Here is a 16,300-nt window from a genome sequence, read left to right on the forward strand (position 1 = left end):
AGTGATAAATCATAAAGCATAGAGGGTTGAGTGGGCACTCTTGTATTTGAAATGTGTAATTTATAAACAATGTTATATACAATAGATTTATGAGTAAAGACTGTCTCTATGTCTGTTCTTTCAATTCTGTCTTTACCTTTAATACATAATTCTGGTCATTGTTTTCGAAGAATTGCTTTCGTATAAGATCATCTCTTAATGGCAGTGTACTTAAGATCTTTGATCTGTTTTGTGTTTAAGAATACTGTACAGGTAAGATCCCATAGATATTGGAGCAGTTAGTAGAACGTAGTAGATGATACCAATTAGTGAGTCTCAGTTTCTGTTCAGTGGGTCAAGAAAAGAATAGCTTTTAGACTCTTGATTTCCTGTAGGTTAGCTATACAAACTGCAATTAGGAGGTAGTGACATTTATTAGAAAACTTTAAAAATTATTATTTTCCTTTTGCTGAAGAGGGATGATGAATGTCTCCATTATAAAGATAAAGTTGTTGAAAGTGGGGACAGTTTATACCTTATTTCTTCTTCTTTTATAGGTTTTAAAACGACCAGAATATTTTGGGAAGTTTGGTAAAATACATAAAGTTGTCATCAATAATAGCACATCATATGCAGGCTCACAGGTAACTAATTTTAGGGATGTTTGCCTTTCCTCCCTAAGATCTGTGCTTGACCTGAGCTGTTCCAAAGGAAACTTTGCTCTCTGATTAGAAAGCTTGAGGGACAAGGACTTAAGCAGTGTAGTGACCTCTGTTGGTGGGGTGGGGGATTTTTTGGTGCTCATTTGACCCTTCTAGGACTTAGCCGGGAAATAGTAAAACAAACATTTAGTGATGGAGTAAAGGGGAGGGGGAGGTGAGTCTGCTATCAGGCAATGTGATAATTAGATGAGGATTTGATAGTGATTTCTAATCTGTAATATTTTCAGGTATTGAAAATAGTATCTTTGTTATGCTGGTGTTATCAGAATAGTTTTCTAGATTGCATTTATTTTTGAGAGAACATAATTTGACATAGTCTTTAAATCTTATTTTTTAATCTAAATTTTAATTTTTTAATAACCTTGACGAGCCTGTCAAATGACTTTAAAAAAAGAAATGCCAAGCCAAAGTAATATTTTATTCACATATATTACAGTATTCTTAAAATCAGATAAAATTCATTGAGTATTATTACTTTCAAATGAGCTAGTTTAGTGTTTAATCAAAACTGCCACTGCTACTACTAATTATTGTCATTAGTAATAGTAGCAGTCAAGGTCTTTAGAATTCCCTAGGTTGCAGTACAATTTTTTTAGTATTGTTTAATTTGAAACTAGTAACAGTGGAATGGGATTTTTTCACTTTAGGGTCCAAGTGCCAGTGCTTATGTAACCTATATCCGGTCAGAAGATGCTCTCAGAGCCATACAGTGTGTCAACAATGTGGTAGTAGATGGCAGAACACTTAAGGTAATATAATCCTCTTGATCCCCCCCCCCTTTTTTTTTTTTTTTTTAAAAGGGAGATGAGATAAAATATAGTAAGTAGAGGAGAACTGAGCATTTATATATTTGAAGAGTTTCTCTTAGGGTTCCATACCGTCTATTATAGCTAATTTGTTTACTGCTGATTTCTGTAGGGTCCTCTTTTACCAGATAGGAATAAACACATTCATTATTAGGGGATAATCTTTAAAAATATCGCATTTTTACATATATCTTATTTTGTGACAATATAACCATTATTTTCTTCGGAAATAGGTAGTCCTTAAATATATGGACATTGATTCAGGTTTGAGTGAGGAGTCCTACTAAGCAAAGCTTTATTGTTAATGGAAGAAGGATGGCATAATTAGAAAAAGGAATTTGTCTAACCACTCATAACATGCAACAGATTTTTTTGGTCTATCTCCTCTCTTGATATTTGGGGAAGATTTGGGTGTTCAAGTTTTGGAAACCATAGACAGATGTTTCCTTTAGTTCTTCCAAATGAGCCTCATCTATAATAAATCCTGCTAATAACAGTTTAGTTCTCTAGTATTTGCAGCCATATTTTTTGTTTTGTCATGTTTGTGCCTCATTTTAGGTGACCTGAAAACATTAAACATGGAGATTCTTATTGTGTTGTCAGTTCACATTGAGTCTTCTTTTCCTTTACCCCTCTTCCTCTTGCAGGCATCTCTAGGTACAACAAAATACTGCAGTTACTTCTTAAAGAATATGCAGTGTCCAAAACCTGACTGCATGTATCTTCATGAATTGGGGGATGAGGCGGCCAGCTTCACAAAAGAGGAAATGCAGGTAGTAAAGTCATGTGAATTATCGACTTTGCAGAAAAGGGAGTACTTTTTTTTTTTTATTAGTTAAAATTGCAAAAGCAAAAACTAAGGATTTGATGTTGTAAAAACTGATATTACTTTAAAGTAGCATTTTCCAAACAAAGTGTTTAATGGAAGGTGAGTTCTGCAGGATATTATTACAATAAAAATGTGTCTGTGGTCAACTAAGTTTGAAATGCTAGATTAATGAAGATGAACAGGTTGCTTCAAGACTGCTCAGAGTCCTTAAAATATGCTAATACATATCCACGAAGGGAATTTACAACCAGAACTTAGTTGACCAGGAAAACACTTTGGGAAATGCTATTTTAAGAGAAATGTCAACAAAATGAAAGCTAAGTGGGATATTGTAATTATTCGTTAAACCAATCTATACTCTTTACAGAGCTTGCTAGAAAATAGTACTGTCAAACAGTGCTGATAAACTAATATTATTTTTACAAAATTATTCTCCCCATGGAAGTGTCCACTAAATCAGTATCCTGTAAAAGGTGAATTGAAGGCTTAATATCCTATGTTCTTTTTTACGTTTCCTCTTCTCCTGTCTCCTTTCAATTTGTAGTATAAACATGCCTTAACAAGTAAAAATGTTGACCATACGACATATTAAATGAGGATTATACCAAAGCACAATGCTGCACTTCCCTATTGTAGATGAGGACTTCAGATTGTTGCTGTGGACTTTTCAGGAATACTTCTCATTTAGAAGGTGGGGGGCATTCATTGCTACCTTTCGTTCTCCAGGTCAAACTAGAGAAAGTCTGGTAGGGGCTCCTTTAAGAAAAGATTGTTAAATGGAGTATTACCTTTTTTGACTTGGAGCTAGTACAGATTAAATCCCATTATAATAAATACATCAGAGTTTTCTTGACAATATGGTCTTTATGATTCAAAAACAATGTTCAGATAAGATCTATCTGATATTTAATAAGGACAGATGACTTAACTGATTTCTTAAAAAATGCTTCTTTTGTTTTTTGGATGAAACCTTCTTTAATGAAATCTAAGGTAGAACCATTTCAAACTAAATTTTAATTAGTAGAGGATATACTTTATTCACATTTCCTGTCAATTTCTATCAGAATTTTCAAGTCCCACCCAGTTGATCTCATTTAAAGTAATATTAAACAATAAACTAAAATGTTTGGGCAGTCCTTTGGAACTTGTTTGTAATGGGATTTAACCTGTCTTTATGAACTGCCCCTGTAGAGTCATTTTAATATCAAGATGAGCTCTTTATGGCTATCCACAGATATTAGTGAAAGCCATATCTCCTAAAGTATTGATTCCAGAAATAATTTTCAAGACTTTTCGTGTTTTAAAAATGTAAATTTCAAATCTATTGTATTTTTAAAAATAATTTAAAACTAATTTCATAATGTTGTCCTGAATTTATCTTGCTCTTCTGTAGCTGAGTTTAAAATTACTTTAAAAGGGGATTTTTTGTTGTTGTTGTTAAAACACTTTCTTGATGTAGGAAAGAAATTTGAATAAATTTTATGGCAAAAATCAGAAAATCTTTCCTTGTTACTGCATAACTCAAAATTTAGTGTCATAGGAAATATTTATAGGTCCAACTGAAACAAGCAAGTTGCCTCTCAGAACAGGGAACGATGCATTGTGCAGTATATATGATACAATTACGCCCAATTAAATGCAATTGCTCTCACTTGTTATTGTTTTGATTTGTTCTGTTTTGGTTTTGTTGTATAACATCTATTTAGACCGTAATTTTAAAAAAGTTAACATCCCTGAAGGTAAGTAAAAATATTCTTCCAGTCTAGATAGATATACATGCAAATAGTAAAACGATACTCAAAGTAATTTCATTATCATTTATTTTTGTGTCTAATTAGCTTCCACAGGCAATCTTTGCCTAATTTTTCCCATAATATTTGTGACATTGCCTTTTGATGTACACCTACCCAGCTAGAGTAAGCATAGCATTCTCTTGTGTATAGAGCAGAGGTTGGCAAACTTTTTCTGTAAAGGCTAGTTAGTAAATATTTTAGGGTTTTTGAGCTGTGTACCTAGTCTCCTGTCACAACTACTTTACTCTGCCTCTGTTGCACTACTACACTCTGCCTTGGTAGCAGAACGACAGCCAAATACGATATGTAAATGAATGGGCATGACTGTGTTCCAGTAAAACTTTATTTACAAAAACAGGCAACTGGCTGTAAATTGCTGACCCTTGGTCTAGAGTTTAAAATACATTAATTTTTATTTTACTTTTGACAACCGTAGAAGAAAAGACAAAGTAAAAACTAATTCATGGAAGTTTTACTTAGTGTCAAGATAATGAAGAATATAGTAAAACTGTTCATCTATGTGTTACTTCAAGTGCTAATCTCCAGATTAAAAAGGAGATTCATAAATTTTGGCTGATTTTCGGAAAACTCAGTAATGACCTGTTACAAGACTTAATTCTTACATTAAAGACTTGGAAGTAGGTTTAAAGTGGACCTTACACTTTTTGAGCTAGCAAAAATGTTCTCCCCTTAATATGCTTTTCTGTACAATAAATGGGTTGATGAAATGCCTTAATTTATCAGATATATATCATGTAATTTTGTTGGAATGACTTCATTGATCTAGAAGTTTTGTGATATCCTCACAGGTTTCTCTTAGTTGTTTTATTTAAAAATTTATTTAAATTTTATTTATTTAATGTTTTATTTTTTAAAAATCTTGTTTTATTTAGAATATATTTAATAATTCAGAAGATTATTCAGTATTTTATACCAGCCATTTTGTGAATCCCACTGCAGTTTTAATTTATTCTTTCATTAGGCGGGTAAACACCAAGAATATGAACAGAAGCTACTTCAAGAATTATATAAATTAAATCCCAATTTTCTTCAGCTATCTACGGGTTCAGTTGATAAAAATAAGAACAAAGTGACACCACTGCAGAGGTACGATACGTAAGTATTGATACTCATAGTCAGACATCTTACCTTCTTATCAGTTGATCTTCTCTTTTCATTTTAGATCTTTTTCAGGCAAAAGCCTTGTTGACAAGGTCTATCATTTATGCAGAATTGTTTAGCTTTATGGGAAATGTTGAGTCACAGTTTCTGGGTTTGAATGTTTGCTGCCTACTCTTCCCTGGTAACACTTCAGACTAGCTTTTTGATGGGTTCACCTTTCGCAGTGATTTGCAGACTACTCTGAGCCCAGGGAATACTTTCCTTGTTAAAGAGAAAATTAAGAGATTTTAGGATTAAAAGGCTCTGATTACCTAATTGAGGTCTCTCTTGATATAATTAAGGGGAGAATACTATAAAAGGGAAAGTGGGTGTTATCTGAAGGAAGCCTTGTGTGTTGGTGACACAAATATTCAAGAATATCTAGTTCCAGGAATCACTAAAGTTATTTAAATCCCATAAATGAAGGGAGTATCCCATATTAAGAATCTTACTCATCATGGTTTTGGGTAAACTATATTGTGTCAATGCTTAAATAAATTTATAATCTTCAGTTAGAGAGTCTCATTCTGATATAGTGATCTTCATATCTTGGATTATATTTTGTTATGGCCTGTCAGAAAATCATATTAATAAGTATAATAATTTGGGGATTTTATTCTATTCTGAACTTTCATTAAATTTGATGTGTTAGGATTTTTGTTATTTTTTATTTGATAAGTTTAACTTTTATCAAATGAATTTTAAAAGTAAATGTAATTAATTTATGTTGATGCTCTTTTTTTTTAAATTCCAAAGTTAAATTTGTTTGAATGTTGTTTTAATGTCTAGGTGTTAAATATTATAGCCCAGTGTCTATTGGGTGCTAAAATAATGTAAGAACTATTTTCAAATATAGCTAATAATAACTAAATGGATTATTGTCTGAGTCCATTTCTTCAAAAACACATTCTTGTCTTTAAATTTTGAAGTCTGTGTTTATTCATTTTGATAGTAAAGATTATTTAAATTATTAAAAGCCAAATTATACACATAAACATATATGCACATGTGTATGTAAATATAAGTAAATATAAATAAATATAAAATAGACCACAAAGCAAAATATAAAGTTACTGTATAGCAAACTATGTAAAATTTGTTTATATCAAAGCTAAGAATAAAAGCTAAGTCAAAACAGATCTTTCTGGTTTGACAAGCTTTGATCTTTTCCTTTAATCTTTTGTACCCACCCTTTTCTAACCTTGTATGGTTATTTTATGACAAACCATGTGCTATTATTTACCTTACTGGTTGCCATCTCTGTAGTGCTTGGTATAAGAATGAAGTTATTGTAGTAAACAGTGGTTTATTTCAGATGCTTTTAACATTTATGCACATCATTGTTTGCATTGAAAATGTTGTCATTCTAATTTAAGTCATATTCTGGGTTTTATAGCCCCTGGTGATTTCAGAGCAAAAATTTAAAATTTAGATGATCTCTTTGAAATAACATTTGTTGTCTTCTGAATATAAAACTAATATGTTTTTATTGAAGGAAATATGAAAAATTTATGAAAGCATACAGAATAAAATAAATGTTGCATATGATCTTAATACCCAGAACTTTTCACTGAAAGTGGTTTGTGTATAGCATGCCCTCCAATAATGCCATTTCATTCAGTGTTGTTTTGTTACAATGTTGATGAGAAAAAAATGGATTCCCAGCTGGGGCCACTGCCTCTGTGGACTTTGCCTGTTCTCCCCATGTCTGCGTGGATTTTCTCTAGGCACTCTGGTTTCCTCCCACATCCCAAAGCTGTGCATGTTAAGTGAATTGACATGTCCAAATTATCCCATTGTGAGTAAGTGTGAGTGTTTATGTGTGTGAGGGGACCCTGCCAAGGTTGATTCCTGCTTTGCCCTCTGATTTGCTAGGATGGGCTCTGGCCACCTGCAATCCTGAACCCCAATAAGTAGGTTGAAAGATGAATGCGTGAATAAATACAAATTATTGTAAAATATAAATGTGTAAAGTGTTAATGTATTTTCTTATACACTAATTCCTTGCATTGTGTATTTTCTTAGTCTTTTTTCTTCTTGTGAATGTGTGTATACCATTATACACAGAGTACCTTGGTTTGTTACATTTGAAAACCTAATATATATTATTATGAATAATTTCCCCATGTCACTAAAACATAATTTTTTGTGGCTACATAGTATTTCACTATATGTTCATATTTTAAATTTATTAAGCGAGTCTTCTGCTGTTGTATGTTGTGTTGACTTTGTTATTATTTATAACCCTGTCATGAACATCTTTACATATAAATGTTATATGGTTGTAACATATAAATGGTTATAGCTTTGATTATTCCTGCAAATAGAACTGCTGAGTCAGAATATGAGAGTACCTATTTCCTTGAATTGGGTATTTTTTTTTCCTTCTGCATACTTGCCAATTTGATAAACAAAAAAAGCAGTCTCATTTTAACTTGTATTTGATTAACAGAGTGGACTTTTTATGCACTGTGAGTTTATATGTTTCCCATGTTTTATTTGTGTGTTTAAAAGTTTTATATGAGTTATAGAGATGAACTTCCCCAATCAGTTGATCAATTATTTGTGTTTCAAAATACGTTGAATTTATAAATCGGTTTTGGAAGAATTTATATTCTATGACACTGAGGCTGGGCCTGGTGGCACATGCTTGTAATCCCAGAACTTTGTGAGGCTGAGACAGGAGGATCACTTCAGGCCAGGAGTTCGAGAGCAGCCTGGACAACAAAGCCTGTCTCTACAAAAAAACAAAAACAAAACATTGACTTCTCCCAACCATTAGCATAGCATATCTCTCTTGTGCCTTTCAGGAAAGATTTTCTTTTTCCTGTTTTATTGTATTGGATCTCCTACCACCTCTTTCTATTTGAAAAATCCTTAGGCTAAACAATGCAAAAACAGTGTTAGACTGGTAGCACTAGCAGGTGTTCTTGCCTCATACTTTACTTTTATGGGGATGTCTCTAGTGTTTTATTTACTCTTTAAGGATGATTTTGATCATTTACTTGAGATAGGTATTTTTAATCACAATATGAAATACCTTGTTATTCCTAATTTATTGAGACTTTTCCTTTAGATTAGAAATGAATATTGCAATTTACCAAAAGTATCTTTGGCATTTATAACAAGTAGTTAGCTTTTACTGTGTTTAGTCTGTTCTTGCATTGCTATAAAGAAGTACTTGAGACTGGATAATTTATAAAGAAGAGAGATTCAATTGGCTCACAGTTCTGCAGGCTGTACAAGCATGGTGCTGACATCACTTGGCTTCTGGGCAAAGCAGGAGGCAGGCACATCATATACAGCGAAAGCAAGAGGGAGGGGGTTGTGGGGGAAGGTACCACACACTTTTAAATGACCAGATCTCCTGTGAACTCAGAGCAAGAGCTTAATCATCACCAAGGGGATGGCCCAAGCCATTCATGAGAGGTCCACCCCTACGATTGAAATGCCTCCCACCAGGCCCCACCTCCAACATTGGGGATTATAATTCAACACGAGATTTGGTAGGGACATACATTCAAACTACATTATTTACTTATTTTCGTAATCAGTTATTAATAGATCTGCTAATATTTTATTGACTTTGCCTTTTATTATAAAGTATAGTCAGGTAGTCTATAGAGCACATTCATAACTGTGTTGGTAGCAGGAGAATGTCTAGAAGCCACAAGTTATAAAGGGGGAAACAGGAGGAAAAGAGGAAATATAAAACAAGTAAACTCATTTACTAGTTTTGCCCAAAGCCAGTGCTGCAGAACCTCAGCTGGGATCAGAATAAACAAAATTTTTTGAGAGTCTTGCTATCACCTAGGCTGGAGCACAGTGATGTGATCATAGCTCACTGCAGCCTTGACCTCCCAGGCTCAAATGATTATCCCACCTCAGCCTTCTGAATAGCTGGGACTACAGGTACACACCACCACACTCAGTTAATTTTTTTCTTTTTTGTAGAGATGGCGTTTCACCATGTTGCCCAGGCTGGTCTCAAACTCCTGGGCTCGAGCGATTCGCTCGCCTTGGCCTCCCAAAGTGCTGGGATTACAGGTATGAGCCACTGTGCCTGGCCAGAGCAAATTTTGACATAGATGTACATGCTTTGCATAAGTACATGATATAGAAACTTTTTTTTTTTTTTTTGCGGGGTGAGGTGGGGGGTGTTTTCTGTTTTAATGCAGTCACTCAAATTTATTAAGTGACAATTAATGGCCCAAGTTACAGAGAGTAAGCCTTTGGCTGGCTGTCAGTCATAGCGAAGTTTTTTGTCTGCTTTGGTCTCCACTTCCACACTGCTATCACCCAGGGTAGGGATACAGAGGCAGTAGGTAGTAGGGATGAATTTTTAGATAAGATTTCTTCTCACAGGAAAGACTTGGCAAATTAGAGTGATGAGCAATGTAACTCTTTCCTTCCAAGGTCCTACCCAAGAGATAGGTTTCTTCTTCTTCAAGGTAAGTTAAAACTTAAACTTTCTAGGAAAAAAACTCAAAGAAAGGTTTCATTTTCACATTTCTTGGCATTCCTAGATAGTGGGTAGCAGTTTTACAGAAAGAATTGCAAGAAAGCAAAGCCTGGAACCTTATAGATTGAGACACTAAGCTTAAAATGTGATTTTCTCTTATTTTCAATTAAGCCAGAGTACAAATCTTAAGAGTACCATAGCTATTAATCCTCACTGAACCCTGACATGGTCCTGACATGGTCCCTGTATACACACATATGTTAGTAAGTGAATTTTTCTATAATATATTTTGCTCCTGTTTCACCTAGTGAGCAGAAAATTCTAAAAAAGGAATTTGTCATCTGCTCCCCTTCATTATTTTGAATTCGAGAGTGTATCAGTCATAATGAGTTTTGAACTATGTATGTGCTATGAATAAGTTGCTTTGAAATGATGAATACAAGTAATGAGAGTGGGAAGTGATGAAGCCTTGCAGTAATGATGCTTAAGGACTGGCTATTTTATTATTTTTAAGTTTGGCGCTTTGAAATATCTTCATTTAGATTGAGATGCTATTTAAGTACCAGCTGTGAAAGGAATAGTAACTAGGTAGGCTGCTGTGCCCAAGACAGTGAGCAGGCCTAGTTACAAGAATTGTGGGGTACGCGGATCAGTCAGTGTAAATGGTTATGACTTGCTATTGTGGCTGAAACAAGCCATCATTGAGGAAATGGAGATGTTCAGCTTTAGACTTAGGTGGAACGAGGGTGGAATAAAGGTTTTGAGTCTTCTGTGTTCATTTAATATCCTCAGTAGGCCTGTGTGGTATATATTGTTTTCTTACTACAGGTAAAAAAACTAAGTCTCAAAGAGTTTAAACAGTTTACCAGTATCCCACACAAATAAGCAGTAGACAAGATTCTGATCAAAGTCTCTGTGACTTTGAAGTCCAAGCTCATCCCTCATTCTCCCACTCTTCAGTCTAGAAGAGGTAAAATTCTTAAGAGCAACTCTTAGGAAAAAGTTTTTAAAACATAAATCAAATTCACTTAAATGAAACTATGCCATAACTATGTAGTTTGATTTTGAAAATCTCTGGTGCTTGAGGCTTATTACCTGAAGACAGATGTAGTGGATGGATTGTAAATTCCAAGGAATCGATGTTATTTTTAGCAAAACTTTCTCTGAGCCACAGATTGGTGGCAGTAATGGATTAGCTAGAGAAATGGTGAAAGTGAAGCTTCTGTAGGAATTTATCAATTTTTATTACATTTGAGGAGTATACATCTTTTAAAATAAAATTACAGCTATATCCTTACTGAAAATCAAGTATAATCTCTGATAGACTGAAGGTATAGTCAGAGTACCTTATTAATTCAGCAGAATGGGAGTGGTCACTGCATGAATTCTGTTCTCATACCCTGACATTATTTGGTAAAACTCTTGAGATTTAGAAAAGGCATAGTTCATATATTTGTAGAAAAAAGTCTCAAGCAGAGATTGTTAGATTATGAATAGGCCTCAGGATATTTGTAAACACTGAAATTTTATGTAAAATTTTGTACCTGTGCACATTTTTTGAGCGAGAGGACTGACCTAAAAATAGTTATCAATTAAATATTGGTGTAGAGGGCACTGGTCTGCTGATACCTCTAGATAGATTAGAGGTGAATTCAGGAGTGGAATAAAGCAGTGATTCTCAAAATATGGTCAGGTGCCATGAGAAATGGACTAGTAAATTAAGTAGGTGAATTAAAGTTTGCTAAGATTTTATATTTACATTAAAATCAGTGGATTACTAGATTTTTCTGAGTTTATATCTCAGAATCTTCCTATTTCTCTTAAAAAGTTTTCTTCCTATGTTGTATTTGGCTATATACAGAGTTAGTGCACATGTGCATATACAGTGAAAAACTAGTAAGTGAACTGGGATATCTTGCCCCACCTAACTAGAATATGGCCAAAAAAGAAGTTAGAACCACTTGTCTAAAGCATTTGTTCCAGAGGGTGGAGTGGAATGAGTGTGGGGTTAAAGGGCAGTTAAAGATAGGGTTGTATGTGTCCTTATTTACTAGAATAAAAGTAAAGCAAATAAGAAGTGTGTCTAGGTTTAACTTAAATGTAAATCTTTTAAAAAGATTAAGTGTATTACTGAAATACAGAATTTATGAATAAGTGGAGACTTGCTGTTTTTGAAAGGTTACCACATTTTGTGATATGTTTAGGATAGTAGATGTCCATATTTTGACCTTACTATTAAAAACAAGTTCTTTGTACTTAATAGTTACCAAAACATTTATTTTCATTCGTGTTAAGTAGATCATGGGATTATGAGAAAATTCTAATTAAAATCATATTTACACAACTACAATCATTCTAGGTTTAATGAGGCGTATTTTTCGTGCCATTTTATTTTATTATTATTATTTTTTTATTTATTCTAAAGAGACAGGATCTTGCTGTGTTGCCCAGGCTGGCTTCTAATTCCTGAGCTCAAGTGATCCTCCTGCCTCAGCCTCCTGAGTAACTGGGACTATAGGCACGTGGTGCTGCACCCAGCTTCTTATTCTGTTAATAGCTAATTATACCACTTAGATGTGGCCATGTTTTAGTAGCAAAGTAATACTTTAAATGTTAATGTGTATTTGAAGCCTGTGTCAAAGTATATTCTGTAAAGGCAAGTTTTACCTGTTGATAACTTAAATATATCCTTTGTGTTAGCAAGTGTTTAAATATATCTCAGAATTACTTAGGGACTCTGGTAAACAGTAAAATTAAGATAGATTCTTTGAAATGATTATCTGTGGGAGTATTTAATTTAGAAGCAAAATGAATATGTATTTGTGTATACAGTAACATGACAGTGAAATTTGGAGATGTCTGTTATATTGACTTTTATCCTTATGTAAATTTTATGTTTAAAGTGTAAGTAAATTTTATCTTTTGTTTAAAATGTAACTAAAAATCAGTAAGTCACTTTGACTGTTTTGCTTTTGAATTTGGTAAGCAGAATAACTAAACCTTCTTATTTTTAGTCCACCCTCCTCCTTGAAAATGTTTTTTCTTTGATTCTTCTACTCTGTAATTGGTTTATGTTGCAAATGTTTAAAAGCAATCATCACTATTAAGGAAGTAGTAAAAGAAAGTAAAATTCAAGCATTGCCTTTGGAGCAAGTTAGAAGAAATCAAAACTTGGCTGAACATTTACAAATCCAAACTGAGACCCAGCTGTGTCAGTGACTACCTGTTTGCAGACAGTTCTGAATTTGATTTCTTTATCTGTAAAACAAAGTATTTAAATTTGATTTTAATGATTTCCTTCTACTTGTGAAATCTAATAATTTGAGAGACTTTCAGGAGTCCTGATGCTTTTTCATTGTGTTCCTCTTCTCTTCCTTTGTTGCAGTGATCATCAAATACCAGATGCCTCAATTTAGACTAATTGAATAGAATTCCCGTGATGGAGTCCGGATATATACTTTTTACTTTAAATGAATAAATATGTATATATTTTGTGCATATACATATTTTAAAAAGCTCTGTTGCACTTATGGGTTAATTTACAAATATTTGCTCCTGAGAAATATGTAATCTCAGCCAGGTGCTGTGGCTCACACCTGAATCCCAGCACTTTGGGAGGCCAAGCCTGGTAGATCACTTGAGGCCAGGAGGTTGAGACCATCCTGGTCAACATGGTGAAACCCCGCCTCTACTAAAAATACAAAAATTAGCCAGGTATGGCAGCATACACCTGTAATCTCAGCTATTTGGGAGGCTGAGGCGCAAGAATCACTTGCATCTGGGATGTGGAGGTTGCAATGAGCCAAGATAGTGCTACTGCACTCCAGCCTGGGCAACAGAGCGAGACTCTGTCTCAAAAAAAAAAAAAAAAAAAAAAAGATGGAGTCAGTCTTACTATGGATTTTTAAAACAATTTAGGACTGAAACTTAAAAAAAAAAATTAGTGATATCGTTTGTATGAAAATACATGTTTTTGAATTTTTATATACAGGGATTTATACATACAACATTGGCTTCTGGGAATATCTTGATCGTGTTATAAGACTGGATTACCTTTTAGTACTTCTTAGTCCCACTTGAATCCTGTACTTTTCAATGAGCTGCATGGTATTTATGGACTTGATTTCTCTTTCTCAGATCATGACAGTTTCAGTGTATGAGTGAAGTACAGGTGTAGTCAGTCTTCTTAACTCCTAGCCTTTTCAGAGATGGTTGTCAACCTCTGTTTTTGCCTCTCTCATTCTTTGTTTTAGTTCAGTTTATATTATCTGCTTTTCTTTGCTTCTATCCTTGAGGATAGAATTGGTATCTTCAATTTTTCAAACACCTTTCTAGCTTTTTCCCTCACTAGGCAACTTCTGCCCCACTGCTTTGTTCTGTACAAATGTTTTTTTAAAAAAATGTCTCCCATTGAAAATGGAATGAACAACAAAACGTTAGCTTCAAAATGGCAAGTAATTTTGTTTAGTGCAGTAGAAAGAGGTTGATTGTTTTTTTGTTTGTTTTTAAATTTAAAAAGCCCTGTGCAATTTATCTTAGTGCATCCAAATTCTTATATCTGATAACACTGGGACCTGGCAATTTTTGACCAGGGAATAGTCCATTTCATGGAATACTCTCTTCATAAGTAAATCTGGTATTTATTAAAGTTTTTATTTTCTTAGCAGTTACCCTCTTGGCATGATAATGGGTAGGTGGATGCTGAAAGTAAAAGAAATTTATTCATATGACCACAGCTTAAGGAGACTCAGTGCTTAATGAGGAAGGAAGTTCTACATCTGATGCCAGTGGAGTTGTGAGGACTCTGACCTGTTGGTCGTAGTCTCGAGATAACTATTTTCTCTCCAACCATTAGAGAAACAAGGAGTTCACATTTTTTGAAATTTGTAAATATAGTTTTTCTTTCTATTGGGGTTACCCATGTATTTTCAGGGATTCTTCTATCTTTCTTTTATTCTTTTCCACTGATAGTTCCAATTATTAATATAATACCAGGAGTAACTATAATTGACTTGTTATAGCCCACATAGAAAATAAAATAATTACTAGTTATAGCTTTATTCTTTAAGCTTTTCATTTATTATTCCCTTAATTTGTTATTGTTAAAATAAATTGAGAAGAATATAGTAAAACTAAGTAGAACATACCTTTACTGGTTTCTTGCCATAATCCTGATTTTTCAGCAGCTATTATCGGATAGATAACACAATCTACAAATTTTAAAACATCTTTCATAAAACTTTCCCAGATAGAGCATAAAGTATTACGAATCAGTGCTTAGGAAATTGCAGTTGGGATGGTGGACAAGGTGATATAAGTTACTCTAATTAGTCGTAATCCAGAAACATCCTTAAGATTTATTTTTTATGTAATATTTTCATATGTTGTCCTGGCCGTTAGGAAGACTGACCTCATTTATATTGAAAATTATTATTTAGTGCTGTTATGGAAACACTAAATTGGGTGGTGGCTGGGAAGATGAAGCAAGATCCAAACACTAGAAATTGTCCTTTGTAATATCTTTCTTTTAGCCTTTTGTTTCTATTATTACCTCTTTTCTCTCAACTTGAAGCCCTTATTACCATAGTGTAAGTATAGTGCAAGTTTATCTCAGATTATCGCTATTATGTTCAGCCACCGAATTAATCTTTCTAAAACACTGCTTATTTAGGTCATTTCTGTGGCCTCTGGAGCCTAACCTGTGTTTACCTTTCTGTCCTTACCTTTCATTATTATTCCAGCTATCCCATTTGTCAGCTAGACTAAATATTTAGCTCTCGCAACACTGTCTCCGACATTTTGACCCTTGACACAGGAGGTATTCCTGCCTTTAATGCTGTTCTTTCCCCTTTCCCCCGTTCTTCTCCTGCTGGGTGAATCTTTTTAAGGACCTACTTAAATTTGAACTCCCCTAGGAAACTTTCCCTAGTTGCCCCACTTGTAGTAGCTTTGCTTTCTTCTAAAGATTTATGGCATTTTTGTTTGTTTGTTTGTTTGTTTGTTTAAACAGTTCATTTGATAGCAAGCACTGGCTGATGTTTGTACTTAACCTTCTTTGTGCACTTATCTTCTTTCCCTCCAATACTTCTAAACTTAGTGGGCTCAGGGCTATATCTTTAAACTGTTTGCATTACCCACATTACTTAATATTCATTGATTTATTGCTGTTTATGAATAGTAAGTAAAAATGCTCTTCAAGTAAATTTCAAATCTGTTTGCTTATGATCAAGAACATCTGGCATTGTCTGCAGAAGATGCACCTGGAACTCAGATTGGGTACTAGCCCTTGTTAGATTTTTTTTTTAGAGCAATTAAATATGGTACCAGTAAGTTATCTATTTGAAAGGGGACTCCGTATATATTTTCAGGGAATAAAATAATTTTAAGAAATTTGGAATCTTAATTTTTTTCCCATAACACAGTATCAGAACAACACATTTGAGTAACGATAGTCATGTACTGCATAACAATGTTTTGTTTTGGTCAACAGTGGATGGACCACATATACAATGGTGGTTCTATATAATTATAAATAACTTTTTCACTGT

The 16,300-nt window shown here is 33.8% G+C and overlaps 1 protein-coding gene across 6 annotated transcripts in view; it reads left to right on the top strand.

The window, feature by feature from the left end:
- CNOT4 (CCR4-NOT transcription complex subunit 4) overlaps positions 1-16,300 on the top strand; it is a 153,324-nt gene that overhangs the window by 92,240 nt on the left and 44,784 nt on the right. For 3 of the 6 annotated variants that reach the window (XM_030932501.1, XM_030932503.1, XM_030932505.1), the window contains exons 4-7: positions 537-623; positions 1,349-1,450; positions 2,155-2,280; positions 5,112-5,245. In XM_030932501.1, the coding sequence (XP_030788361.1) occupies positions 537-623; positions 1,349-1,450; positions 2,155-2,280; positions 5,112-5,245 (449 nt within the window). The remainder of the gene's footprint in view (positions 1-536; positions 624-1,348; positions 1,451-2,154; positions 2,281-5,111; positions 5,246-16,300) is intronic. The other 3 variants (XM_030932502.1, XM_030932504.1, XM_030932506.1) reach the window with 1 other exon arrangement.

Source organism: Rhinopithecus roxellana, chromosome 6 (genome assembly GCF_007565055.1).
Source record: "Rhinopithecus roxellana isolate Shanxi Qingling chromosome 6, ASM756505v1, whole genome shotgun sequence".
In the NCBI taxonomy this organism is placed as follows: Eukaryota; Metazoa; Chordata; class Mammalia; order Primates; family Cercopithecidae; genus Rhinopithecus; species Rhinopithecus roxellana.